At 37.7% G+C, this 26,679-nt stretch overlaps 1 protein-coding gene across 5 annotated transcripts in view; it reads left to right on the top strand.

Moving 5' to 3' along the window:
* Fxr1 (FMR1 autosomal homolog 1) overlaps positions 1-26,679 on the top strand; it is a 50,629-nt gene that overhangs the window by 12,095 nt on the left and 11,855 nt on the right. For 3 of the 5 annotated variants that reach the window (XM_021157371.3, XM_021157372.3, XM_021157376.3), the window contains exons 2-12: positions 7,092-7,144; positions 8,624-8,717; positions 13,839-13,910; positions 14,242-14,390; positions 14,767-14,860; positions 15,432-15,548; positions 16,921-17,091; positions 17,835-17,913; positions 21,959-22,068; positions 24,926-25,012; positions 26,470-26,677. In XM_021157371.3, the coding sequence (XP_021013030.1) occupies positions 7,092-7,144; positions 8,624-8,717; positions 13,839-13,910; positions 14,242-14,390; positions 14,767-14,860; positions 15,432-15,548; positions 16,921-17,091; positions 17,835-17,913; positions 21,959-22,068; positions 24,926-25,012; positions 26,470-26,677 (1,234 nt within the window). The remainder of the gene's footprint in view (positions 1-7,091; positions 7,145-8,623; positions 8,718-13,838; positions 13,911-14,241; positions 14,391-14,766; positions 14,861-15,431; positions 15,549-16,920; positions 17,092-17,834; positions 17,914-21,958; positions 22,069-24,925; positions 25,013-26,469; positions 26,678-26,679) is intronic. The other 2 variants (XM_021157373.3, XM_021157374.3) reach the window with 1 other exon arrangement.

Raw genomic sequence — 26,679 nt, 5'->3', positions numbered from 1 at the left:
GTTTAGTAGTATATTTGCTTGCTCATGAAGATAATTGTGAACTAGAGACTAGACTTATTTTTCTTTTTACAATTACTTTATTTTTTTTTAAAGGGTCTTATTATAGAGGTCTGGATATCCTGGAGCTTGCTATGTAGTTGAGGTTGGCCCTGAACTCACAAAGATCTGCCTGCCTCTGTCTCTTGAATGTTGAGATTGAAAAGAGTGTGTGCCATAACACCTGACTTGTTTTTATTTTTAATTAATTATTGATTTGTTATTTTTTGTTATTGAGACAGAGTCTCTATGTCCTACCTGTTTTGGAACTTGCTATGTACACCAAGCTGGCCTTGGGATTAGAGGTGTGAGCTACCTACCATACTTGGTTTTTATTTATTTATTTATTTATTTTTAATTTTTTCAGTAAGCAATTATTTTCTTGATTTATTTACTTTATATATGTGAGTTATACTATTGCTGTCTTCAGAAACACCAGAAGAGGGCATCAGATCCCATTACAGATGGTTGTGAACCACCATGTGGTTGCTGGGAATTGAACTCAGGACCTCTGGAAGAGCAGTCAGTACTTTTAACCACTGAGCCATCTCTCTAGCCACTTGTTTTTATTTTTAATTATGTATGTGGAAATATGTGAGTGCAGATTTCTGGGGAGGCGAGAGGCATTGAATCGAATCCCACTGGAAGCTGAAGTTAGAAGTGGTTATGAGCTGCCCAACATGGGATCTGGGAATTTAGCACTGTGCCATCTCTCTCACCGCTCCCAAAATTGTAAGTTAAATTTGTTTAAGGAGTGTGTGTGTGCGTGTGTGCACACACACACACACTAGAGGACAACTTTTAGAAGTTACTTTTCTCCTTCCACTGGGAGTTGGGGGTGGATTCCCAAGATAGAACTCAGGTGGACAGGCTTGGCAGTAACTGCCTATTTGCCTGCTCAACCAATGAGGATTTTTAATAGATTGGACTTTAAACATCAGAACCACTCACTATCAGAGGCTGGGGATGGCTCAGCAAGTCAAGAGTGCTTGCATACTGGTTTTTCACAGGACCTGGATTTGGGTCTCAGAACCCAGGTGGCAGTTCACAACCACCTGTAACTGTAGTTGCTCTTCTGACTTCTGCATATATATGGGGTATATACATTCACGAAGGTCCACACACATACAAGTTAAAAAGTAAGCAGATCTGTAACAGATAAACAAATCATTAAACAAACAAACAAGTTAAGGATTAGGCTGAGGCATGTCTTCACTTTAGAAAGCTGTGTTAGCTTTTCTCTTGTTGCTAGTAGTTTGTTTTGCAGTAGAAACCTTAGCTCTAACAAATTTAGAGTTTGAGTTTTTATAGCATGTAAGTCTAGTATATTTATTTATTTATTTTTATCTAGACTACCATCCTGAACTCAGTTTTGTAGCTTTTAGCTGTTTAGTTCCTGATTACATACAGTTGGTGGTTTGTTTGCTGAACGCTAGCTGTGGGGGTTTTAGTTTCTGTTTCCCCTTTTGTAAGGAGTATACATTAGTTTGTAGTGGATTGCGTAAAAGGAAGACATTTGATGAGGTCTTAAACAACCAAAAGTAATAATTGAGCTTGGTCATATAATTCTCCAAATGGGTTAAGGCAGTGGCTGTGGGGCCTGGGAGCTGGAGACACTACTGCATACTGTCATCTGCTGCAGCCTTAAGAATTCTTTCAGGTACCTGAGTTAAAGATTTTAACATAAGACTGAAGCGTAAGGCCTTACTGCCGAGGTGCTCAGGGAAACAATAAGATACACCTAAGTGTAGGTGTAAACTTATTGAGAGAGTGTCAGCAAGCGCCATAGACAGTTTTGGTAGTTCCGAAGTTAGCTTGATGCTACGATTCTTTTCTCTTTGAGTAGAGAGGTTTACGGTGTCTCTGGAGCTGATTTGAAGGGATTAGTCTGATGAGGTGAAATCACATATCAAAAGGAGGTCAAGACTTGTTTTCTGTAAAGTGGAGTTTTTGTGAGATACTTGGAGAATTGAAACTTTGTGGCTGGAAAAGGAGTGTGGCTATATTGATGATGCTACATTCAAGCTTTAAACAAGGTCCTTTGCTGTGTGTAAGCAATCTTAGCAAATGTTAATTAGGCTGGAATTCTTTACTCTAAGCTGGCCAGGAACTTCATCAACTTGATGGCTCCTTCCCCTTTCCAGGTTTCATTAATTTCCCTGTCTTTTCTTTTCTGCCTCCAATTTAGTGGTATGGTTTCAAAAGGATTCCTGTCTATAGCCTTTTTATTTTTTGTTGAGAGGGCTGGTTGCTGTAGAACTCCTAACTGACCAAAGATGACCTTGGGTATCTGATACCCGATTCCCCTACTTCTGCTTCAGATCTACAGATTTCAAATGCATGGTGGTTCTAGCAAGGACCCCCCATTCTGCTTTCCTGTTACAAATTGGGTTTTGATGATTTTTTTTTTCTGTAAATATGAAAGTCTCCAGCATTTCTACTGGTAGTATTGTTCTAAGACTTAAATCCACTGTTTCTCCTTAATGGAAAGAGCTCTTAAAAAAGAATGAGCTTTTTTTTTTTAAGCACTGTTTATAACCTTCCAGGAAGTGAGACTTTGGGTTGGTGTTGATATGAATTGCTGCAGTTTCTTTCTCTAAAATGAGAGGATTTGGAAGATCATTTCAAAACTGTATCTTCAATGGCTGTTCTGTGTTGTACTGTGAACTTTCTTCAAGCTGTTTATGCTTCCATATCAAAACTGCCAAGCATCTGAGGGTAATACTTGAAAACCGAAGCAAAGTTGTTTATGTTGATAATGTGGGTCACAAAACAAAGTGAAATAGGAAAAGAGCAAAGGTAGAAGAAATTGTAACACATGTAACATCTTAAAAGTTGTATATATTAAAACTACAGTCTCACTTTCATTGTTTGGTCTTTCCTGATGTTCTTATTGGCTGGGAAACTTAAGAATTTAACTCTTAGTTGAGAGTTAACTTCCACCCCCAGCCCACCTTCTTTCCTTTGTGATTATCATGGCTCGTCTTTTAGGTAGGTTTTGTTTTGTTTTGTCTCAAAATTTTTGATTAGAAATGACTTCCTTACACTGGGATCATGAATAATTTACTTATGTCCTGTCCCCCCCCCATTTTTTTAAAAAATAAAAATTTTTTCCATACCCTACCCCGTTTTTGAGGCAGGTTTTCTGTTTGGTTCATTCTGCCTTCAAACTCACTATGTAGTCTGGACTGTCCTTGAGCTGCTTCTCTTGATTCAGCTTCTTGAACATTGGGAATAAGAGGCACATGCTAGCCTGGAAGAAATTTATTAAGTCTTTTAATCATTAATTTTGTGAAGACAAATTTGTGGTGGTGCTGAAAATTGAGTACAGGTGCTCTACCACTGAGCTGCAGTTCCCATCCCTTGATTAATTTGAAACTAGATCTTTTCAGTTTTGGTTGGCTTTGACCCTGCTCTGCCTCTTGAGAGTTGGTGTTTCTGGCCTTGTGCCACCACACCCAGCTTCATTTTCCATAAGAATTAGCCAAAGGTATGAGTACTGCTTAAAAGTAAATCACTCTCTTTACCCTCTTTTAAAAAAATTCTAAAGCCAGGCAGAGTGGCTCACGCCTTTAATCCCAGCACTCCTGGGTAGAGTCAAGTGGAGCTCTGTGAGCTTGAGGTTCTAGGACAGCCATTTCGGGAGCAAGGAGAACAAGCTTAAAGTCCTGCCAACATGGAAGATTCCTGGAAAGTGGCCTGAGGGGCTATTTCCTCCATTGGGTCTGCAGTAGCAGAGATGAAATGCAGATTTTAAAAGATATTAACTTGGGAATACTGGAGGGGAGTGTGTTTGCCTTGGGGGAGGTTTAAAAGTGCCCAGTCATTGAGCTAGTCAAGGTATATCAAAATTAGCTGGTGTGTGTGTTTGTGTTTTTTGTTCACAGTCCAGCTCAGGCAGCCAGGAACCAAAGTGGATTTAACTAATTCACTGCTACAGATGATACCCAACGTGGGGCAAGAACTTACTTTTAAAAATTAATTGGAAATTCCTGAATGGAATACACACGCATCATGATATAAGATTAGAAGGAGGAGAGAAATGGTTTCTCAGCAAGCCAAGCTGAGTCCACGAAACTAGAACAAGGAACACAACTGCCAATGGGGATTTACCCTGGGCCCTTCTAATAGGTTTCTAACTGTCTCAAAGAGCTGAGCTTGGAGGTGCTGGGAACAAAGGCAGGCTACTCTGAGGCAAAGACGGAGAATAGAAGGAATGAGAAAAATGCATTAAAAGAAAAATTTAAAAAATCTAGCCAGGGCAGCTCTCTGGATCTTCGAACTTGGGAATTCTGGGATTACTTAGCCTGGTGTGACAAAAACAGAGTCTGGAACTAGGCTCACACAGTAAGTAGGAGGGATTTAATTAATGTTAAACACAGAGGAATAACTAATTGGAACTTTTGATCTTAAATTATAGGTCAAAAAGCAGGGGATAAATAAAAAACTCCTTAGATTAAACTTATGTTAATTCAAGTTAAATAAAGAGAAAGGGACATGTGTACCACAGAGAGAAACTAATTTCCACTGAAGGGAGGTTTTAAATATACATAGATGAATAAATGATCGAGGGTTTTGATCTTAAATTATAGGTCAAAAAGGAGGGGATAGTCAGCCTAAGCTATCTCAGACAGTAGAAACTTAGACATTAATCTCACTATTAAAAATTAATTGTGCTTTAATCCCAACCCTCGGGAGGCAGAGGCAGGCGGATTTCTGAGTTCCAGGCCAGCCTGGTCTACAGAGTGAGTTCCAGGACAGCCAGGGCTACACAGAGAAACCCTGTCTCGAAAAAAAAACAAAAAAACCAAAAGGAAAAAAAATAATTGTAAGAATAAAACAGGAGATAGTGGTGGAGCACTATCCCAACAGATGTTTGCTTAGATTGTTTGAGTTGTTTTAGTTACCAAAATGAGGATGATTATAAGTTTGGTATTTATGATATTTAAAATCCTCTGGAAGAGGTCAAGTTATTAATTTAATTCATTCTATATCCTTAATGATTTTTGGTTACTGGACCAAGGACATGTTATTTTGGGAGAGAGGCTCTGTATTTGTGTTGAGAGGAAAGGAGAAAAGGACCCCTTCCAGAGTGATGTGGATCAGATATGGCAGGGGACGACCCCCTGAGGATCCTAACTACTGAAAAGAAAGACTGCAGCAGGACAAGTAACTTGATCTGCTGGTTCCCCAACATGGGGAAAAATGTCTCTAGCCAAAACTCCAGCTAAATTTAGATAATAAATCTTGTTATGGAATCCTTAAGATTCTTCTAGCTCTCCTTCATAGGGCATGGCTGACTGTTCAATTATAAGGAGCTCTTTCTGTGGTCGGACTAAGCTTGCTGTTTGGTTTTCCTTTGCTGGTTTATGCTTGTCTTTAGCTTGTTAATAGATAGTAAGACATTGAAATATTGCTCTTTTAAACTGCTCTGTTATTTAACAACAGTTATACTTTTTGTTTTTGTCTTTTTCAAGTTTATCTTGACATACACTTTGGTGTTAAACAGATTTTAAGGGAGCATGAATAGAAGGATTTCTTTGTTTTGCTTTACCCAAGTACCAAGTGCAGTGTGTGTAAGTGTTGAAAAATATTTACTAATTGACCGGTGGGTTAAATTATGTATAGAAGCACTGGACTAGAGAGGAATTTGCAGTTCTGTTTCACTTAAAAACAAATCTTATGTGGTATGTTATTACCCCCCCCCCCCCCCAATCCATTATACTTTTTTCTTTGTTGACTGATGTTGGTTGATTGGATAGTTGGAGTCTATGATAACCCAGGCTGTTTTACTTAGCCATCTGATTATATACTGATTATAGCTCTAATTGTGGCTCTGTGTCAAATGAAGATACACAGTTACTCTAAAATTTACCTTTTAAGGCTAGAAAATGATCATGGATTTTATGTTTGTTGGTAATATATTTATGGTTTTGAGGAATTGTATTAACTCTAGCCCATTTTGAGAAAGTAGCTGTGAACTGTGGGTGCAGACACTCGTATTCTATAGCGTGTGTGTAGAAGTAACAGGACTTTTGGGAGTCCTCTCTTCCACTGTGGGTCCCCAGGATCAGACGCAGGTTCTCATACCTGCATGGCCGGTACTTTTACCTGCTGAACTGTCTTTCTGCCTCTGAAATGTTTAACTCGGAGGGAAAAAATCTGACTAGTTTTCAGATGTCATGTTTTCCAGAGTTGGGCTGTAATGTAATAGTTATAGTGCTAGGTACTTTGTTGACTATTACTTAAACTTTAATTTCTGATACATGAGAACTAATTAACTCTATAGATTACAATTGTATGTGAGTTAGAGTTAGGATGTTACCTGGCAACAAGGGTTTGGGTCATTAGCTCTTACTGAATTACTGAACTCTCAAACAACTTACTTCACCCAACTAATGCCAGTGCTCCAAGGATGAGAATGTGTTGTGTTTGTTGTGTACATTTTTGTTATAACCAGAGTTCAAGGGGGCTAAAGAACAGCTTTTTACAAATGGTGGAAATGAAAATCAAATTCACATCTGAAGAGTCTGTGTAAACTCTGTGGTGGGTGGGGAGTGTGGGTTTGTTTGTGGGTAAGGTGGAAAGTGTGTGTCTTTGTCTGTCCTCTCTCTATCCCCTCTTTCAGTCTCTCCCACACCCTAGGCTGGCTTTCAGCTTGCTGTGTAGCCAAGAATGACTTTGAGTTTGTGATCCTCCTGGAGTTGTCTGTCCTACTGTTTTATAGTGTGCTGTGGATTGAGTGTTTGAAAATGGGAGGCAAGTATTCTACCAACTTAGCTATAGTTCTAGCCCTGGGTATTTTATTTTTCTCCTTCTAAAGACAGGGTTGTCTTGTGTAGCCTGATCTTGTCTGGTATTCACTGTATGATTAGTCTGGTTTAGAACTTAGCTCAGTCCTCCTGCTGTAGCTTCCATGGTGCTGAGACAGACTGGTGCCCCCTGGTCTTCCTTTACCGGTGTTCTTTTGTCATTCTACAGTTTTTAATCACTATTACAGGTTTTTAGAGTTACATAATAACATTAATGCTGATACAACTTTTTGTTTTATGCAGGGATTTATCAAAGATGTCCACGAAGACTCCCTCACAGTTGTTTTTGAAAATAAGTAAGTTATTGGTAGATGTTAACTTTTAAGAGCTGATTGTTCTTACTGATGCCAATAGGAAAATGATTCTGTTTTTTTAGTGTTTGATTCTCATGATTTCCAAGTCCAGTTTTGATAATCTTTCACTTGCTTTTTTATCTACAATTTACCTGACATTTTTATGTCCTTTGTCAAAATATGTATGGATATGATTCATTTAGCAGTTTTTTGTTTGTTTGTTTGTTTTTGCAGAAGTAGATGTACAAGTAGCATAATTCTTAAGACTGAAGTTGAAGCAGTGGTACAAATAGTTACAGTAGTGAGTTTGAGGCTATCTTTAATTGCTTGATGTTAAGAATTGATAGTAATTCTCTTCATATTCTAGAAGCTAGGCAGTTATAAGTGAGGAAGACAAATATACTGGGCTGGGTTGGGAAGGGTTGTAGAAGGACCTGTTAACTTGAAGGTCAAAGAATTGTTGAATTTGTGAATGGCTCTGAACTTTTTGAAGAGCTATGTGCTTGACAGCTGCCTTATAGAGAAACAGATGTCAAGGTAGCTTCTGTCTTTGTGAGCTCCATGTAGACAATAATGGGAGAAAAGAAAGGGCAGCGAAATCCTAGACTCTAAGCTGACTCCTTGCTCCGCATTCAACTTAGCACCATTTTATGTGGGGGATATTCTCCCAGGTGTTAGATGGCCTATGGAAACTTGAAAATGACATTTGACTATAAAACTTTGTCAGGTAACAGCAGCTAAGTTAGTTTATGTTGCTGTAAAGATTATTATGCCCTTACTAGATTCTAATTACAAGTTAAACTTTATTGAGGATGTATATGCTAAGATTTAACCTAGGCCCTGTGAGCATGCGAAGCACAAAGTTCCCATCTGGACATAAACTCTTGAGTTTGAACTGTATATTTTAAAGATGTCCTTTAAAAATCTATGTGTATGAATGTTTTTTCTACATATATATCTGTACCACGTACATGCCCATTCTCGTCAGGGGCCAGAAGAGAGTGTCATCTGGAGTTGGTGCTACTGTGTGTGTGCTGAAAAGTAGTAGCAGGCGCTCTCTAGCCACTGAGTCATCTCCTCAGCTCCTGAGCTGATCATTTCTTTTGTGAGCATGTACACTAAAGTTAGTTTTTATTATTTTGTAATTTATGAAGTTGGGATCTTTTTGATGTCATATTCTTGATCTCACCACTTTTGTTTGATAGCTGTGAATGGACCTAGTCATTGTTGCTAAATTAGCCCATTTCGATTGCAGGGTATGATGTATTTGCCCTTCTTAGCATCTATCAGAATTAGTTATAAAGCTTATCAAGAATCATACAAAAGTCTGTCAGCTTAATGAATTAAAGAATAAGGGGTTCGGTTTTCTCTTTGGAACATTCTGAATGATAAAATTAACTTAGAAAATACATAGCACTAGTCAGTGTTTCCTTATTAGGGTCTGCTAAAATACAGGTACTAATTCTTCTTCTAATCCTTCAGTTGGCAACCAGAACGCCAGGTTCCGTTTAATGAAGTACGATTACCACCACCACCTGATATAAAAAAAGAAATTAGTGAAGGAGACGAAGTAGAGGTATGTGTATTTAAGTTTTCATTATTCTGCCTTATTTTTTGTTCTAAATAAATATCCTTGTGAGCACATCTTCAGCTCATGGACAATCATGCTCCTTTTCCTGTTAGTTATTGGCAGTGACTATGAGGTAGTGTTACTGGAGACTTAAGTCAGAAATAGATTCATGTGTCAATGTTGCTATTTTTAGCTTTGGTGGGCTTGATCAAGTTTTTCAAAAAAGTTTTTTAAAACATTACGTGATATTGCATTTGAGTTTTTTGAAGAAACCTAGAACAGAACCATATAGTGTTAGTCACTTTCTAAAGCTAGTTTTAGTGGTTTGTGCTTCAATACCTTTGGTTATATATTATGTATATATGAACTGCTTTGTGGAATACTGTAGGAATATCTAGAAAAATTACAGAAAATCAAAAAATGACAAAACACAAAAATCCTACTACTTAGCGCATTCATTGTTCATCTTGCATTTTGACCTCCTTTCCCCACTGTTGGATGAACTCACTGCTGTTTCTGTAACTTGCTCCCTGTCTTCAGCATTAGCTATTTTTGATGAATGTGCTTGCTGTTGCTGGGCATAGTGTTGCGGGTGTATAATCTCTTGTACTCCTTTGAGACTATATTGGGCCATGTATAAAATCCTGTACTTTCAACCTCCCTCCCCCACCTCCCCAAGTTGAAAATGTTATCACAATACTATTTTATTTATTTAAACTTTTATTTTTTAGTTCTTTGAGGGTTTTGTACAAAATTTTTGATGATATTTGCTATCCCCCACCTATCTACCAGACTATCTTTTTTCCCACCCATTAAAAAACAAAGCAAATCTTTAAGACTAATTTATGCTTTAGGACCAAATACTCTGAGATATGATCTTCCACAGAAGAGTGGTTAGTCTCTGAAAACCATTTCTCCTTCTCCTAGCAGCTAGCAGTTGTTAATAGATCTATAACTAGGGGCAGGATTGCTTGGTCAACAGATACTTTTTTGGATTTGGTCTAGCTCGGGCTTGCACAGGTTTTGTGCAGCTGTCACAGCTGCAGTGAGTTCATGAGTACACAGCTGCTTTGCTATGACCAGAAGATACTGTTTCTTTGTAGCTATTTACTGTCTCTGGCTCTTACATTCTTTCTGCCCCCTCTTCCATCATGATCTCTTGGAAAGAGCAGATACTGTTCCGTTTCGGGCTGAGCAGTCTGCAGTCTTGTATTTGCACTTTGGCTAGTTGTGGGTCTCTTCTGTCACTGCCTACTGTAAACAGAATCTTTGAGAAGATGCATTGATCTAAAGATGGTAGACTGGAAGGCTAGGGTATAAATTTTTAATTTTTCTATGCTTACTTTATTTTTAAAAGAGTTTTTTTCCAGTCTCATTTTTGCCTGGTTTATAGAGCCTGGATAGTATACTCACTTTTCCTCATTGAAAAACCTAACAAGTAACTTAAAGATGTGTTTATTTTGGCCCCGTATGGTTCATATTGGTAGGGAAGGCATAGTAGCAGCAACTTGAGGCTACTGTTCCTGTTCTGTGCAGTCAGAGAGGAGAATGCTTGTGCTCTGCACCTTTGTACTCAGCCCATGATCCCAGGCTATGAGATGGTACTTCTCTTTTAGGGTCATTGTCCCCAGCTCTGTTATAGACACAGCTAGAGGATTGTTCCCTAGGTGACTCTAGATCCTGTCAAGTTGACAGTATTAACCATCACAGATAGTAAAACAGCAGGTGGCTTTACTATTTTATTTTGCTTTTACACAAAGCTATGTTACAATTTTGAGTCAGTACTATGAGCCTTAAGTAATAAATGCAGTCACTCCTCTCTTTTCTTGTTAACTTCTACCAAAATAAGCCCATTAAGTTTGTTAAAGAGATCCATAACTGTAATTTAGATGTAGGTGGTAGTTTGAATAAAAATGGTCCTCATAGGCCTATAATATTTAAATGCTTATTCTGAAGTTGATAGAACTGTTTGAGGTGGATTAGGAGGTATGAACTTGTTGAAGGAGGTATGTCAATGGTGGTAGATAGGCTTTGGGTTCCAAAAGCCCATGCCATTCCCACTTAGTTTTTTTCTCTGCTTTGTGCTTGTTGTTTCTACATGAAAGTTCTCAGAACTACTCCATTGCAGTGCTCCCTGTCTTGATGGTCATGGTCTCAAAACCCTCTGGGAACCACCCCCCCCCCCAATAAATGCTTTGTTTTATAACTTGGCTTAGTCATGGTGTTTTGTCATGACAATATGAAAATAACTAATACAGTATACCAGTATACTATAGTAGAGTTCTTGAGAGATGTGGTAAGACCTCAGAAAATAGTGCCAAGTGACTTCTGGGTAGACAGGGACTGCCAGCAGAGGTAATTCCGAGACACTCAATTATGGCAGTGATGCTGGAAGTTTCCATGGTAGTGTTGTCTTTATACTTCATCAAACATGGCTTTCTCAGAATTGTGTTATTCTCTAATATTTTTGTATGAGGGCAGAAGTTTAACTTTGGCTTTTAAAAGCTAATTCTGTTAGCGTTGTGTTTTCCTCTTTTGGAATTCCACATCAGGGAGTCAGGAGAGGAAAACGTCTCAAGGTCAAAGTGCTCTCAGTTAGAAGTGTTTGGAGGACAGACTTAAGAGTTGTTTTGTTTGTCAGAACTGAGTTTTTCTGTCTGTAATAGACTTGGCTGTCCTGGACTCACGTTGTAGATTAGGCTGGTCTCAAATTCATAGAAATCTGCCTGCCTCTGCCTTCCAAGTGCTGGGGTTAAAGCTGTGACATCATGCCTGGCTTCCAAGTGCTGGGGTTAAAGGTGTGACATCATGCCTGGCTGGTGTTTTGCTTTGTTTTGTTTTGATTTGATTTGATTTGTTTTAAATAATTTTTGTTCTTTTTATTTTGCTGTTAAAATAATATTGTAAACCTCTGGTTTAAGGGGTGGGGGAGCACTCTAAATCAGCAACAAACCCCACAACTCATTGGTGAAGGGCTAAAGATGTTTTATTTAACACTGTTTTCCCTAATCTTTGCCTGGGAATACTTATCCTGACTTTAAATCATCTGTGACTTAGTTTTCCTAGTTGTGACAAAAACATGCCAGAGATTTGGAAATCATTGTTCCTTGATTGTTTTACTTCATTTTCCATTTCATGATTCAGTCCTAGTAAAACTTTGCTCTTTACGGTTTTGTGAAATAGCACCAATTCAGATGTAATCATACTTTGTTAACTTGAAATTTTAAGGAAAAAGTTTAAGTTAAATATGTTTTTTTTTTTTTTTTTGAGACAGGGTTTCTCTGTGTAGCCCTGGCTGTCCTGGAACTCACTTTGTAGACCAGGCTGGCCTCGAACTCAGAAATTCGCCTGCCTCTGCCTCCCGAGTGCTGGGATTAAAGGCGTGCGCCACCACGCCCGGCGTTAAATATGTTTTAAGTAATAGTAACATATTATAATACTTATATACAGATATAATTGGCTAGAGTTGAGTGTGTTTTAGATTCTCCTTTGCATATATAAATAATTTTAGGATGTAAGAACTTTGACTATATTACATATTTGTGATTTTTTTTTTTATGTACTAATTGTAACTACTGATGAGGGCATCAAAGAGATTGTTATGTTTGCTCACACTTGTTTTATTTTTAATCAAACAAAAAATTCCGTGGTATGGATGTATCCAAAACTAAGATCAGAATTGCTACTTTTACAACAAAAAGCAGTAATGTGCTTATGCCAAATCTTTTTAAGAGGGTCACTTGTTAGGGAGAATGACTTAGAAGAGCACTGGCTGCACAAGTGAAAGACTTCAGGTTGGGTCCCAGCACTCAGGTAACAATACTAGCATGTACCTTAATCCCAGCTTCTCACTGGTTGGTGGGGAGAGGAGACAGGTACTCACTTGTCACCAATCTCCCTAAAAGAAATAGGAGTTCTAGGTTCAGAGAGAGCTTCTGTGTCAGAGAGTAATAGATAAGAACACTTGGCATACATACCACAGAAACACAGAATTAGAAAAGCTGTGTGTGTGTGTGTGTGTGCTGCTTGTGAAAGTTATTTATGAAAACAAAAGAACATGCTTTACATATGTTCTACTCCTGAATGATATGCTAAGTCCTGTATTTGATAGTTTTATGAAATACATTTTTTCTTTATGAATGTTCTTTTAAATCTTGAATTTTTGCAGATTAGTAGAGGGTAGCTGACATTCTTTGAATATCCTTCTAGGATAGATAGGAAGGCTTGTTGATTTACTGGTTAATTGGTTAATTGGTTAATTGTAAGGGATCATGGACAGCCAAATGGAAGGTTTAGGGATAAAAACCCAGCAATCAGAACTTCAGTACATAAGTTATACCCACAAGAGGCTGAGTAATTACTAGACAGGTGACTGATTGTGCCTACCAGGTTAATTAGTCAAGCCAACCTTCAGGGTAAGGATTTCACAGATTCAAATACAGCAACAGAACAACTATCTGAATTGTGATGTTTTCTGTTTTAGTCCAAATAGTTGAAATTATAAAAATGGCCTGCAGAAGTACAGGCAGGAGGATCAGGAATTCAGGTCAACACTGTTATTGATATAAACAGTTCAGTGCAGCCTGAGCTATTAGGGACGCTGTCTGAAAACAAAGCAATCAACAACAAAATAATAAAATGTGAAAATCACTTTTTGTTGTTTTTGTAAGATATGTTTACTATATTAGATGAATTGAGTGTGTCTTATGTTTTACTTTTCAAATAAACACTTGTAATACATTGTACTTTATGTTTTTGACAGTTGGTGGTCATGATCCTCCTTATTGTAAAAATTGTAATATTTTGAAATTTAAAGTTTTAAATATTTTTAATTCTTCAAAACAACCTAATTTTGATGAGCAGTGTTGGCACATGTTATACATATTTTAATACAGTTGCCTTGTAAGAAGCATGTCTTTAATTTATTTAAAACTATTTAAATAGTTATTTGTTAAGATAGATTTCCGAAAACTGTTACTCAAGCTTTCAGTCTTAAAGTGCATTTCTCTTTTGCTCATTTCAGTAATAACATTTGGTTGAGTTCAATTAGATTTTACATTTACATTTACATTTTTAATGTCAAAATCTTATGGGATGGATAGATAATTGAATGTTTTTGCTCCTCAGGTATATTCAAGAGCAAATGACCAAGAGCCATGTGGATGGTGGCTGGCTAAAGTTCGGATGATGAAAGGAGAGGTAAGTGACTGTTCTCCAAGGAGGCACCTTAACTCTGAGCTGCTGTGTCTGTCACCTCCGATAGCGTTAATCTGTTGTTAACACATTCCTATATTGTTAATTTCAATTTTGTTTTTTATTGCCAAACACCAAGGATTCTTTTTAGACGTATTCCTCAAGACTACGACTGTAAAGGTTCATGCTTGTAAACGTTTGTAATGTGGCTTATTATGTAAACGATGTTGGTAATGTAAAGGTATGCTTAGTGCTTGTACATAGAGGGGTTCTAGAGCATCGTCTGAAGGCCAGCACTTCTGTTCACATGAGCTTTTAAAAGAATTTTGTCTTTTAGTTTTATGTCATTGAATATGCTGCTTGTGATGCCACTTACAACGAAATAGTCACATTTGAACGACTTCGGCCTGTCAATCAAAATAAAACTGTCAAAAAAAATACCTTCTTTAAGTGCACAGTGGATGTTCCTGAGGACCTGAGAGAAGCGTGAGTAGTCTTATTGCATTGTTTATAAGCTGAGCTCTTCATTCTTCAGTCAACCAATCAAAACCTTGCAGAAGTAAATAAAGGGCGGGGAGATGGCTCTGCAGATGAGCGCGCTTGCTCATCTTTGATAGGACAGTGTTTGATTTCCACCACTAAAATTGGGTGACTCGGATCCCTGGGCTTCTGATGCCTCTGGTTGGCACTTGGACTCAAGTGTGTTTAACTGCCACAGAAGACACATAATTAGGAATACTAAAGTAAGCATTAGAAAAAAACTTTTAAATTCTAATGGGCGCTATTAAACTGAGGTTGCATAATGCTCTTCCTAAATTTAATCCACTACTGAAATCTTGCATCCAAATTAATTTCTCTCTAGGTGTGCTAATGAAAATGCCCATAAAGATTTTAAGAAAGCAGTAGGAGCATGCAGAATCTTTTATCATCCTGAAACTACCCAGCTAATGATACTGGTAAGATAAAGACCATAATTTAAGTTAATTAATGACCAGCCATATTTTCTAAGCTATAATGTGTACAGTGAATTTACTTTTAATAATAGGTTTTTGTTTGTTTTTAAGCTATGTTAATTTTCTCTCCTTTAGTAAGTTAGAAACAAATATTTCGGTTTGGTTTTTTATTTTGGCTGACTTTTTGATAAAACTACTCCCAGCTGGCTATGACCAACCAGTAGCAGTCCTGTAGCGTCAGTCTGCCAATTGTTGAGATTAAAGGTGGGCTATCATGCCTGGTTCATAAATTACGTATCGGTCTCCATGACATCTTGAGATCCTTAATGTGTAAAATCCTTGATTTTTTTTTTTTTTTTTCCTTTTTTCCGCCTGCTAACACACATTCTGAGCAGCAGATAGATGTAAGTTCAGCAGATTAGAAAGGAAAGTAAGATTACGTGTGAGAGAGAATTTAGGATGAAAATAAATAAGCCGCAGGTAGGAATCAAGGGTGGCTTCATTTAAATGATTTTCATTTTGGAATTATTTGGAAAAAATTAAGTTTTTGAGTGATTAACATGTTCATTTATAGTCGGCCAGTGAAGCGACTGTGAAGAGAGTAAATATCTTAAGTGATATGCATTTGAGAAGTATTCGGACGAAGTTGATGCTTATGTCCAGAAATGAAGAGGCCACTAAGCATTTAGAAGTAAGTTGGTTTGCTTTTCTGTGTCTCAAACTACATACATGACTTGTAACAACAGAAAGCCACCTAAGACCTATGTTTTTATGGCTAATACCAAGAGTTCTTAAGAAAATTAATTTTCTGTTTTACTTATGTCAAACCTAACATTTCATTGTGCTAAGTGTTGCTTAGCTTTCTTTTTGGGGCTTAGAAGATTAGTAACTGGGCATACCTAGAAAAACTACTTATTTTTCTTTATTCTGCCTTTAATCTGATTTTTACCACCCTGTCACCTGTCAGATGTGACCTTAGTTTATGGTAGCAGTTGTTCTATAAGGGGAAAGAGCATACTTTACAGAGGCTGGCACTGCTGCTGTGGCAGTGCTCTGTACCTGCACCTACTTGTCCACTGCCACTGTGATGATACTCTGCCCAGCCGAGTGAGCACGCACACACACTTGACCCTGGAAAAATTGAGAGGTTTTATAACTCAGATTTGTGACTGCCCTTACTTAGATGTTCTAAACAGTCTAAACTGCGTTTTGAAACAGCCATCTGAGCTGGTATCTAATTCATGAAAATAATTTTAGAATTAGTTTCCTGTGACTAGAATTAAATAGACTGAAATTATTTTTCTTCAATTTTATGATGAATTTCCTTTATTCTGTAATAGATTCTTTGCTGACCTTGTTAAACTTAGGGTTTTTTTTTTGTCTTGACTTTAAACATAAATGGAATATACTGAAAATCTACTATCTTTGACTAGCCCATTCCGTTCACATATTTAGCATTCTTGGTCAATCTCCAGAACTTGTCATATTAAAAACTGAAACTCTTGAACAGCAGCTTCCTATTTCCTCCTCCCTTCACACCGCACAGCTACTTTTAAACTATTGCTTGCTTGTTTGTTTGAGACTGGCATGTAATGCATGATTTCCCTGCCACCGTGCCCAATAACAATTTTCATACTTTAAGAAAGATGTTTTCTCAAGCACTGAGGTGTGCCTCAGTGTACCAGTACTTTGCTTATGCTAGGGAAGCCATCAGCACACTGGTTTTTTTTTTTTGTTTGGTTTTTGTTTTCTTTGTTTTTTAACTGATAACTGGTTCCGTCATTGTAAGTGATGTTAGTATTTTCTGACTGATGTATTCCTCTTAGGACAGTAATCTTAATGTTCTTGGCTTTCATACATGTCACCTATGCCACTTTCCTCTGTTGGTGTTAGCTTTGTGTGACTAGCCCACATGTTATGCATTTATTAGTTGTTTGACATGGATTTTCCCCTCTACTTGATTATTTTGAATGATGGTGAATTGAACATCAGGGTTGTTTTGTTTTGTTTTATTTTTTAAAGTTTTACAAAAGAAACATTCCTAATTTCTCTCTTTTCCCTAGTGCACAAAACAACTTGCAGCAGCTTTTCATGAAGAATTTGTTGTGAGAGAAGATTTAATGGGCCTGGCAATAGGAACACATGGTAGTAACATACAGCAAGCTAGGAAGGTTCCTGGAGTAACTGCCATTGAGTTAGATGAAGACACCGGAACGTTTAGAATCTATGGAGAGGCAAGTTGTCTGCTTCTTGCCTTTGCTCACTTAATTTGGCATTTTAGTAGTCTGTTCCATCATATTTATTTCTGTAATTTTATTTTTCAGTTTTGAGATAAGAATTCACATAACATAATGTTTATTTCTGAAATCTTCAGAAGTAGCCAGTGTAACCTCATTAGGAGGACAGGCTTTGAACTGTACTGCCTGGAGTAGAGTCTTAGAAATTTACTGAACTTTCTTTCCATTGTCTAATGATGATGGTGTTTACCGTATAGTTCATGAAGATTTATTTTTGAACTATGTTTAAGGAACAAGAAATGAAAGTAATCATCCACAATATAAAATTGAAGTAATCTTATAAGTAGGTCTTTTTAAAAATGTGTCTCTGGACAAGCAAAGCAACTTTGTTTTATGTACAGGCTGTTGCTGTGTAGAACAAGCTAGCTTCACATGAGGGAAGGTGATTTTCTCCCTCCTGAGCTCAGTGCATGACTGTGCTGCTGTGCTACCTACTGTGGCCAGCTTACAGCTTTAACTCTTTTCTGTTTTATGGTGCTGGGAAGAGAGAGCCCCGGGCTTTTGTATAAGGCAGGCAAGCGCTTCTCACTGAGTTACCTAACAACCTAACCTGAACTTGGAGTAGACGGAGCAGGACTTGTATCATACTATTACAATTAAGAGTTCTCTCCCTTTTTATATATTTTGGGCTTGGTGTTTTAAAATGTTAACAGGAGTTTGTTTGTCTTTCCTCCATCCAGAGTGCTGAGGCTGTAAAAAAAGCTAGAGGTTTCTTGGAATTTGTGGAAGATTTTATTCAAGTTCCCAGGAATCTTGTTGGTAGGTACTTGTATAAAAGTTAAATGAATATTATACATGTAAGTTAATTTATTTAATTGGATGTTAGCTTTATAATTTGTTTACCTTAGTGTAATACAAGTTGTTAGACAGCCTGTATTGTTTTTTTTTGTGAAAGCATTTTATGTGACTTGTAACTTTGTCTTCTATCTAGAAAGGAAGATGTATTTGTTCTGTGCCATTAATAAGACCCATAATTCCTGTAATGATTTGTTGTTAAAGGTTTCCTTAAGTCTTCTCCTTTGGGCCCTTATTAATTCCTGTTTAATGTCTTCTTTTCTCATTTATATGTCCATCAAAATTATGATGGTGAAGGTCTTCCAGTATCTGTGATAATTGTTTTCTTCTGTTTAGAGTGGAAATAAAAGTAAACCTGGGCTAAGAATAGAGTAATAAGCTCCTTTCTACACAGTAGGTTGGAATAGATGATGGTTGTGGCAAAAGCATAGAGTAAGGGTAAGAAGCCTTGGGGAGGGGGAGGATGCAGGAGGGATGCTTACATTGTTACTTCCATCACTGATGATCACTCCTCATGATATTAATGAGGTATAAGGTGACAGTTTTGAGTTTGCAGTGGTTCACCTTACTTTTAGGTATGTTAATTAGTGAAGCTGCTGTTGATGTGCCCTCTGTCTTTGGTTTTGTGTCTTTGAGAGGCTGGGGATCATATCATACCCAGGGCCTCAAGTGCTGTACTGAATGGTGTCATGCCTCTTTGGTTTGTTTGTTTGTGCTATTTGATGGAGAAAGGAAGACTTTGGATATATGTTAAGAAGTTAGTGATTCTCCAAAATTGTAAGTGTAAAATTAAGTGCTAACATAATAGGAAGGAATTTGCTAGCAAGTCATACAGATTTGTTTCCTTTGTCTCCTTGTTTTTTGACCCTAGGAAATTTCTTTGAGCCCATTGGGTAATTCACTCTCTATGTAGTATTTTCTCATATCCTGTAAAATAAAGTTGGAAAAGATATAAAACACTTACCTTCTTAAAGATACTTGTTGGAACACTTAAGTGGTGTGGTGTAGGGCGGCAGGCATGTGGCTCGGTGGGTCGAAAGCTAGTTTTCCAAACTGAGCTCAGTTCCTCTGGGCTTGTATACAAAGCCTGCTGTAGCAAGTACATCTTTAGCCTTGCTGTAGGGAAGCATATCCTGCCGGTTTAATGGCCAGCTAGTCAGGCTGGGAATAAATGGATTCTGGGTTAAGAGAGAGAGCCTGTCTCAACCCAATAAAGAAAGAAACAAGTAATAAAAAAGACAAGGACAAATCAAGAAAAATACCCAAAGTTGACCTCTGGCTACCACATGGGGAGTTCACACAGGAAAAATGGTTAATAGCAGAAAAAATTGTTTCTTGTAATTCTGCTACTAACAGTTATGTAGAAGGCTTTTCGGTTCATTTAAGTAGCTGTGATATTGCCAGTTAATACAAATTCTGTTAGTTTTTTGGTATGCCATTGTTCACTGCATAATGCTTTATGTGATGAGTGAAGATAATAAAATTGAATATTATATAATTTTAATAAACATGAAAATGTAAAACTTTGTTAAAAGATTATTGTTGGCAAAAAGAACTTTTGAATTTCTAAAACTATTTGAACACAATCCTGGGCTCTCTGGGTAAAGGTGAGAGAACTATGAGGCAGTTTCTCTATGTACATCTGTCTGAGTTTTGCGGATTAATTTTAGGTTGCCAGCCTTGTATGGCAAGTGTTTTTACGAGCCGAGACAACATGCTGCCCTGCCATACATAGTAATTTTACTCTCCTGCTATGTTCCTCCTTTTCTCCTCTTCCTTCCATTATAAGGGTTTGAACCCAGGGCCTTGCCCATGTTAGGTAGGTCTTCTACCACTGAACCATACTCCAGCCACAAGAGCTGCTTTTGAAAATGTTTGTTGTGCTCTTAAAGTCAATTATTCACATGGATGAAGTGCTAAGATTTTGGTAGCTATTCTATAGAACATCATTTAACTGAACTAGGCTTTCTCACTAGTATGAAGGGTTTCGGTGGTGGTTTTGTAAAAAGGAAATCAACTTTTGTTCAGCTTAATTCTACAAAGATAAGCCTTTTTAAAAAAGATTTTGTAGTATTAATAATGAATAAAAATCCCTGATATTTCAGAAATACGGAAGTTGGATATATTTGTAGTTCTGGCTCTTTATCTAGTTATCAATGCAAAGAGGGGAATCCATGCTATGTACCTTTGTCCACTCTCTTGTCTTGTTTGGCTTTTGTGATTTGAATTGCTTATGTGCTCTTTAGAAAGCATGCATTAGCAGGAGTGACTTTACAGTGCTGAACCTGTGGTGCTTCTGTGCTTGTCATGTATAGTAATACCATATTGTCTTCCAAAATACTTGATGGGTTAAGCAGTCTTTTGAAAAGTACATGTTCTTAATCCAAATGAAAGAGGAGAACTGGGGAGTAAGAGGGAATGAGGACCACTTGGTGGGTAAGTTCCAGAGAGGATGGATCACTTTCTACGTTTGAGGCATTCTAGTATTTGATCATTCCCACCTGTCCAAAATCAGAACAGTATTTCTTGACCACTGATTTGAATGACAATGGATCAAAATCATTCACTTCTTAGAAGAAGCCTTTAATCACTTCTTTACTTTGTCCCTTCAACGTTATACTCAATGCTCAATTTATACTACAGGTCTGCTTCAGTTTGTCAATATGCTCTGGAATTTAAACTGTGGAAATGATCATTTAAAATATTGAAGGTCTCTGGTGGGACTAAGTAAGACTTGAAGGTAGGTCCCCGCCAAGGACCCAGAAGGGTGATGGATGCTTAACTCACCACTGGTGTAGTTCCAAGAAGCAAGTGAACAAGATTCTGCGGGAAGGGCTTATGGCCCAGCAACCTCATTTGTTTTCTGAAAAGGCATTGCTTATTTATTTTAGCAGGTTGGAGGATGAAGCTGCTGTTAAGCTTCATTGTGTAATCTGTGAAGGTTGCTTTTGACGTGCTGCTGCTAGGGCTTCTCTGAGAAGACCCAGTCATGTGAACTCTGATGTCTGTTCTAACCTACTCAGTGGCTGCTCTTTACATTGAGGCTTACTGATGGGGAAGGGGTTTGAGATGAGTAAGAGGTTGAAAAAGCCCATCAGAAGAATGTGTTTATGCTCTACCACTCTGTTTACTGTTGTCACTGTTCTGTATGTAATGGAAACTGTTCTTTCAAGCACACATGACAGACTTACTTTATCTCCTTCCACCCCAAATTCTAGCTTTTGTGTAAACGGCTTTAAAAATAAAACTGTGATGTTGATTTGGTTGTTGCAAGGCTGCTGCTACATAAGAGGGAATTTTGCTGTTACTTATATCCCAAGAATATACCAGATACTTGAGTTAAACATTGATTCTTTGGGTTAAGCTTTATAATAGGGAAAGAACACCTCCATGTTACCTTTGGAGTTTTTCTTTTTAAGTATTATATATTTAATAACTGCTGTTTGAAAGACTTAACAGGTCAAGTCTGAAGGTATGAATTTTGTATCATTTTACAGTATGACATTCCTAGCAAGACAGGCTATACATGCTATATGCACTTATGTAAATCTATAAACTACTTTTAAAACTTGTAATATTTTTGCTTGCAAGAATATACTCGTATGGATGTGTGCACACATATGTCTGAATGAGATGAAGGAAGTGACATGGCTAATAGCCGTAGAATTGCTTTCTGTTATATATAGTTCATGGGCACGGCAGGGGTTTGAAATGGAGTTTATATTTTAAAGTATTAGAAATGGCTTGAATGTTTAAAACTGTTTAGGCATGGGAATTCTCTTGCTTGTGAATTGCATTGGTCTACTGAAGTCAGTAGCCTTTAGGCATATATGCCAAAGAAAATTTCAGACAAGAGACTGCTCCTTTAGCAGTCTTTAGGTGAGGTTATTGAAAGTAAAAACAATCATCTTTGCTTGGTGGTTATCATTTGATAGGAAAGTAATACATAATCTAGGTTGGTATGTAAGATGGATAGCAAGTTTTAACTTACTGTTTTCTCTTACTAAAGGAAAAGTAATTGGAAAAAATGGCAAAGTTATTCAAGAAATAGTGGATAAATCTGGTGTGGTTCGAGTAAGAATTGAAGGAGACAATGAAAATAAACTACCTAGAGAAGACGTAAGTGTTTAATGCAGTTTATTTGCCTATTTGGTAAGCTTTACAGTTGGTTTCCCATACTGTGGATGTACTTGTTTTTGAAAATTCTTCTTTGGACTGTTACTTTACATACTTGAATAATCTTTCAGTTTTGCGCACTGTGTGGCTTCTTAGTTGGTTTGTCAGTACTTCTTGAGCTCCTACAAAAGTTTTGGCCTAAAAAATGTTTTTTTTCCTTTTTGGGTCCTCCCTCCTCTTTTTCTGTGTTTGAGTATTCTGCTTACATGCATATATGTATATCATGTGCATGTCTTGCCCTTGTGGAGGTCATAAGGTACTGGATCCCCTGGTATTGGACTTATTAATGGCTGTCAGCTGTTTGACTTTGCTGGGAACCAGAACCAGGTCCTTTGTGAGGAAAAAAATGCTCGTAACCACTGAGCTATCAAGCTTCATCTTAGGTCATTTTTACTCTTTGAGTATAAAGCTGTAGAATTTGATGTCCAGAAGCAATTCTTTTTTTTTTTTTTTCTTTTTTTATTTTTTTGGTTTTTCGAGACAGGGTTTCTCTGTGTAGCCTTGGCTGTCCTGGCACTCACCTTGTAGACCAGGCTGGCCTCGAACTCAGAAATCCGCCTGCCTCTGCCTCCCAAGTGCTGGGATTAAAGGCGTGCACCACCACGCCCGGCTCAGAAGCAATTCTTGATTGCTCCTTGGGCTTTTTGTAGAACCTAAAAACATTGAACATTCCTTGATTGGCATGCATTATTTCATGTTGCTAGTCTGTTTTGTCCTTTCTGAAACTGTTTTCTCTGTCCTTTTTCATGTTGATATTTTGCTTACAGTTCTGTTATTAACTACTTAAACATTAAGATGTTTAAATCTGTGGGTTTTGTGGTCAGCTTGATAGAGCTAATTTGGGGTTTTAAAGCCTGCAGATGAGCCAACGGTTGTCCCTAAAATTATCAACCAGAATTCGACACTACACAACTTCGTTCAGTTTTTCACTATAGAACTGTTTGGAGAATCTGCTAACTCTTGGAAAGTCAGTCTTTTAATAGAGAAAAGTTGTAGACATTTAGCTCAGATCAGATCAGTGTCTTGACAACCAAGTATTGGGTGTCCCAAGATACCTACAGGAGATAGCACTTCTTTATTTCTTTGTATTACTTAGTTGAGGTACACTAAGCCCATACATTACATAGGGTGCAGCTGAATGTTTGATGAGTAAGGAAGTTGGTTATATAAGACAGGTAGGGATAAGACTGCTTCTGTCAACACAAGCTGCTTGGTTTCATTCTTAATACTGGGTGGGAGTGCCTACCTCATATGCTGCTCTAATGTATAAAGTTTTTCCTTTGAAATTTTTTGTGGGGTTGAGACAAGTCACATGGTTCAGTATAAAAGTACACACACACACACACACACACACACACACACACACACACACACGGCAAGTTCTGCATTCCTATCTGCTATTTTCTTAGTACACCATCAGAACTTTATTCTTACTTTGTACCTTCGTAGTTGAAATTACAGTCAGTGGAGCTTTCTGTACTGGATCCTTATGCCCTGGTATTTTATCTACTTAACCTTCTATATCTAAATAAGTCATCTGTGTTAGAGTTTTTAATAAAGTTACTTTGAAAATGCATTCATATTTATAACCGAAAATTATTGAGCTAGTCTATTTAAAAACTCTGGAAGTATTTTTTGAGAGGAGAAATGGAAACTGACAGGGAGTTTAAATTGATAGTAGAAAGCTATATGGCAGAAAATCTTGACTTAGCCATTTTGGTTTGCTTTTTAAAAATAATTATTTTGTGTGCATCTATGTATGTGTGCCTGGTGCCTGTGGAGATCAGAATAAGGCATCAGATCCCTTGAAACTTTGAGTTAAATATGGTTGTAAACCACCATTTGGGCACTGGGATCTGAACAAATACTCTTTAACAGTTGAGCTGTCTCTTTATCTCCCTTTTGTTCTACTTTTTAAAGGTGCCTTGTTCTGAAATTTAACCAGATAAACATGAGCTTGGGATTATTGTTCAGTGTTTATTTTTGTGTCTGGGTATCTGCTTTTCAATGACCTTCTTATTCTTACACTGTGTAAATTATAATGCTCTGCAGTCAGCATGTCTTTACTTTTTTTCCTTTTGTGAATGTGTGTATATGTTTTTGTGTACACATGTGACATGTCGGCACTTGTGTGTTTGCCATTGTGTGTGAAGGTGAGCACAACTGCAGAAGCTGTTTCTGTTCTACTTGGTGAGTTCCAGGGATCAAATTCACCTAGGCCATTGAGCTTGATGGCAAGTGCCCATTCCCACTAGGCTGTATCACCAGCCCTGAGAATGTCTTTTCATGGTCAGAAATACATGACACTTAGTCTTTTTGCTTCCCCCCACCCCCCCTTTAGATACTGTTTTATATTGAACTAATAACAATTCCCTTGCTTCAGCTTCCAAGGCCTGAAATTACAGGCATGAACCACCATACCCTTCTCAAGGGTATCTGAGCACTTATGGGGATAAATTGTCTAACACAATTTATGTGTTTGGTGTTTGGTTTTTTTTCTTTTTATTAATATTTTTAAAGCTGTGCCTACCACGATCATTTTTCTAGTCTGAAAGACCATGGTCAGTTTGAGTAGTTTGTTTTAAGAGTGGTTTGTATTCTTGAAACATTACATTGACTAAAACCCAGAAAACCTAGCACAAACTGATAATTTTTTTTTTTTTTTAGCAAACTGAAATGTAAATTTTAGCACAAATGAGGCATTGAAAAATCTCTACATTTTAGATTAATTACTGTGTGTTGGAAAAGAACCTAATTATATATTAGTGTGTTAAACTGAGGACATTGTGTTTTCTTACAGGGAATGGTTCCATTTGTATTTGTTGGCACTAAAGAAAGCATTGGGAATGTGCAAGTTCTTCTAGAGTATCACATCGCTTACTTAAAGGTATGGATGCAGCTCGCTTTGTCGTCATGTGTCATCCCTGCTGCACGCTCTGTGTGAACGTTGTATACTTAACACATACAAGGGCAATGTAGCCCACATGTTGAGTATTCTTGTTTATTGTGGTACTGTTGTTGGGTAATTAAATGTTTTTAATTAAGTTTTACCCCGTTATTTGTTAAGGCCTTAAGAATAAAATGTTCACTTCCGCAGGAGAAGGAGAGGTCTTTAGGTTCCATTCTTCACGTTTGACGAGCTCAGCAGTTACAGTAGCTGCTTTCATAGGGCCAGTTTGTTTCTGCTTCCAAGTTTTAGCCATCTGCACACAAGGTGAAATTGGGCCTCTTTGATAACCCTGGTATTATTTGAGTCAGCTACCTTGCCCCTAATACACTGTGTTCCATCAATTTTGAGGGAGGGGTGAGTTGCTAGAGATGCAAACCAGAGCCAAGTGCATGGTAAACCAAACCGGCATCAGCTTCTGGGCTTTATCCACCCTCAGCCCCCGTTTGTTAATTTCAGTTTAAACACAGTACACAAGGATTACAGAAAACGAGTGGCTGCCAGTAAGCGTCATGGTTTCTTTGTTCTTTTTCTCTTCATTGTTTTTTGTTGTTGTTCATAGTAATAATCCTAAACTGCTCTCTACTTCTAGTATATTTTCCTTCTACTCTCTGATCTCATTGTTGTACATGTATTTTGAAAGCACAATTGATAATGCCATTTAATTTACATTTTATCCATCCTGACCTTGTAAGCAAATGCTTTTTTATCTTCTGTAGTCTTCCTCCCAGCCATTAGCTCTGTTTAGATTGGTTACCTTCACATGTTGCAGGACTTCAGTTTCTAAATGATCAGGATGGCTTGTCCATCTCAGTAGTGAATGAAGATGTTGTTAATCTTACATAAAGTAGCTTGCTAATAGTACCGTTAATAGAATATTTAACTCCTTGTTTAAAGAGACAGTATCTGGCCAGTCAGCTGGCTGGCTCCTTGCATAAAGTCTTTTGCAGACAAGCTTGCTTACACACACACACACACACACACATCTCACATTGTAGGACAGAATCAACTACTTTAAGTTATAGTTAGATCTCCACAGGCACATGTTGGCATATACAGACTTATACACGCATGTACACACACGCATACAAAATTGAAAAAGAACAGTATTTGGTAATATTAGATAACAATAAAAGATAAGTTATTGTAATAGAACAGCTCCTTGAAAGACAATTGTCTATACTGTTTGCTTATAGCAAAAGCTTTCAGTGTCTTGAGTTGACCAGCAAATGACCTTGTGAATACGATTCTGCTTTATGAGAAGATGATTTCAAAGATCATAGTTTGTTTCCTTTCGTGTAGATTGTACAGTTCCGCGCGCGCGCGCGCGCACACACACACACACACACACACACACACACACACACACAGTAAAAGGATTTTTGTTTTGATCCTAGGAAGTGGAACAACTAAGAATGGAGCGCCTACAGATTGATGAGCAGCTGCGGCAGATTGGTATGGGTTTCAGACCTTCTTCCACCAGAGGGCCTGAAAGAGAGAAAGGATATGCCACTGATGAAAGTACCGTCTCTTCTGTACAAGGTTCTAGGTCTTATAGTGGAAGAGGCAGAGGTCGTCGGGGCCCTAATTACACCTCCGGTTATGGT

Source organism: Mus caroli, unplaced genomic scaffold (genome assembly GCF_978045245.1).
Source record: "Mus caroli unplaced genomic scaffold, Mus_caroli_1 scaffold_3, whole genome shotgun sequence".
Classification (NCBI taxonomy): Eukaryota; Metazoa; Chordata; class Mammalia; order Rodentia; family Muridae; genus Mus; species Mus caroli.
The sequence above is the reverse complement of the archived record's forward strand: the minus strand, read 5'-3'. Positions and strand labels throughout refer to the sequence as shown.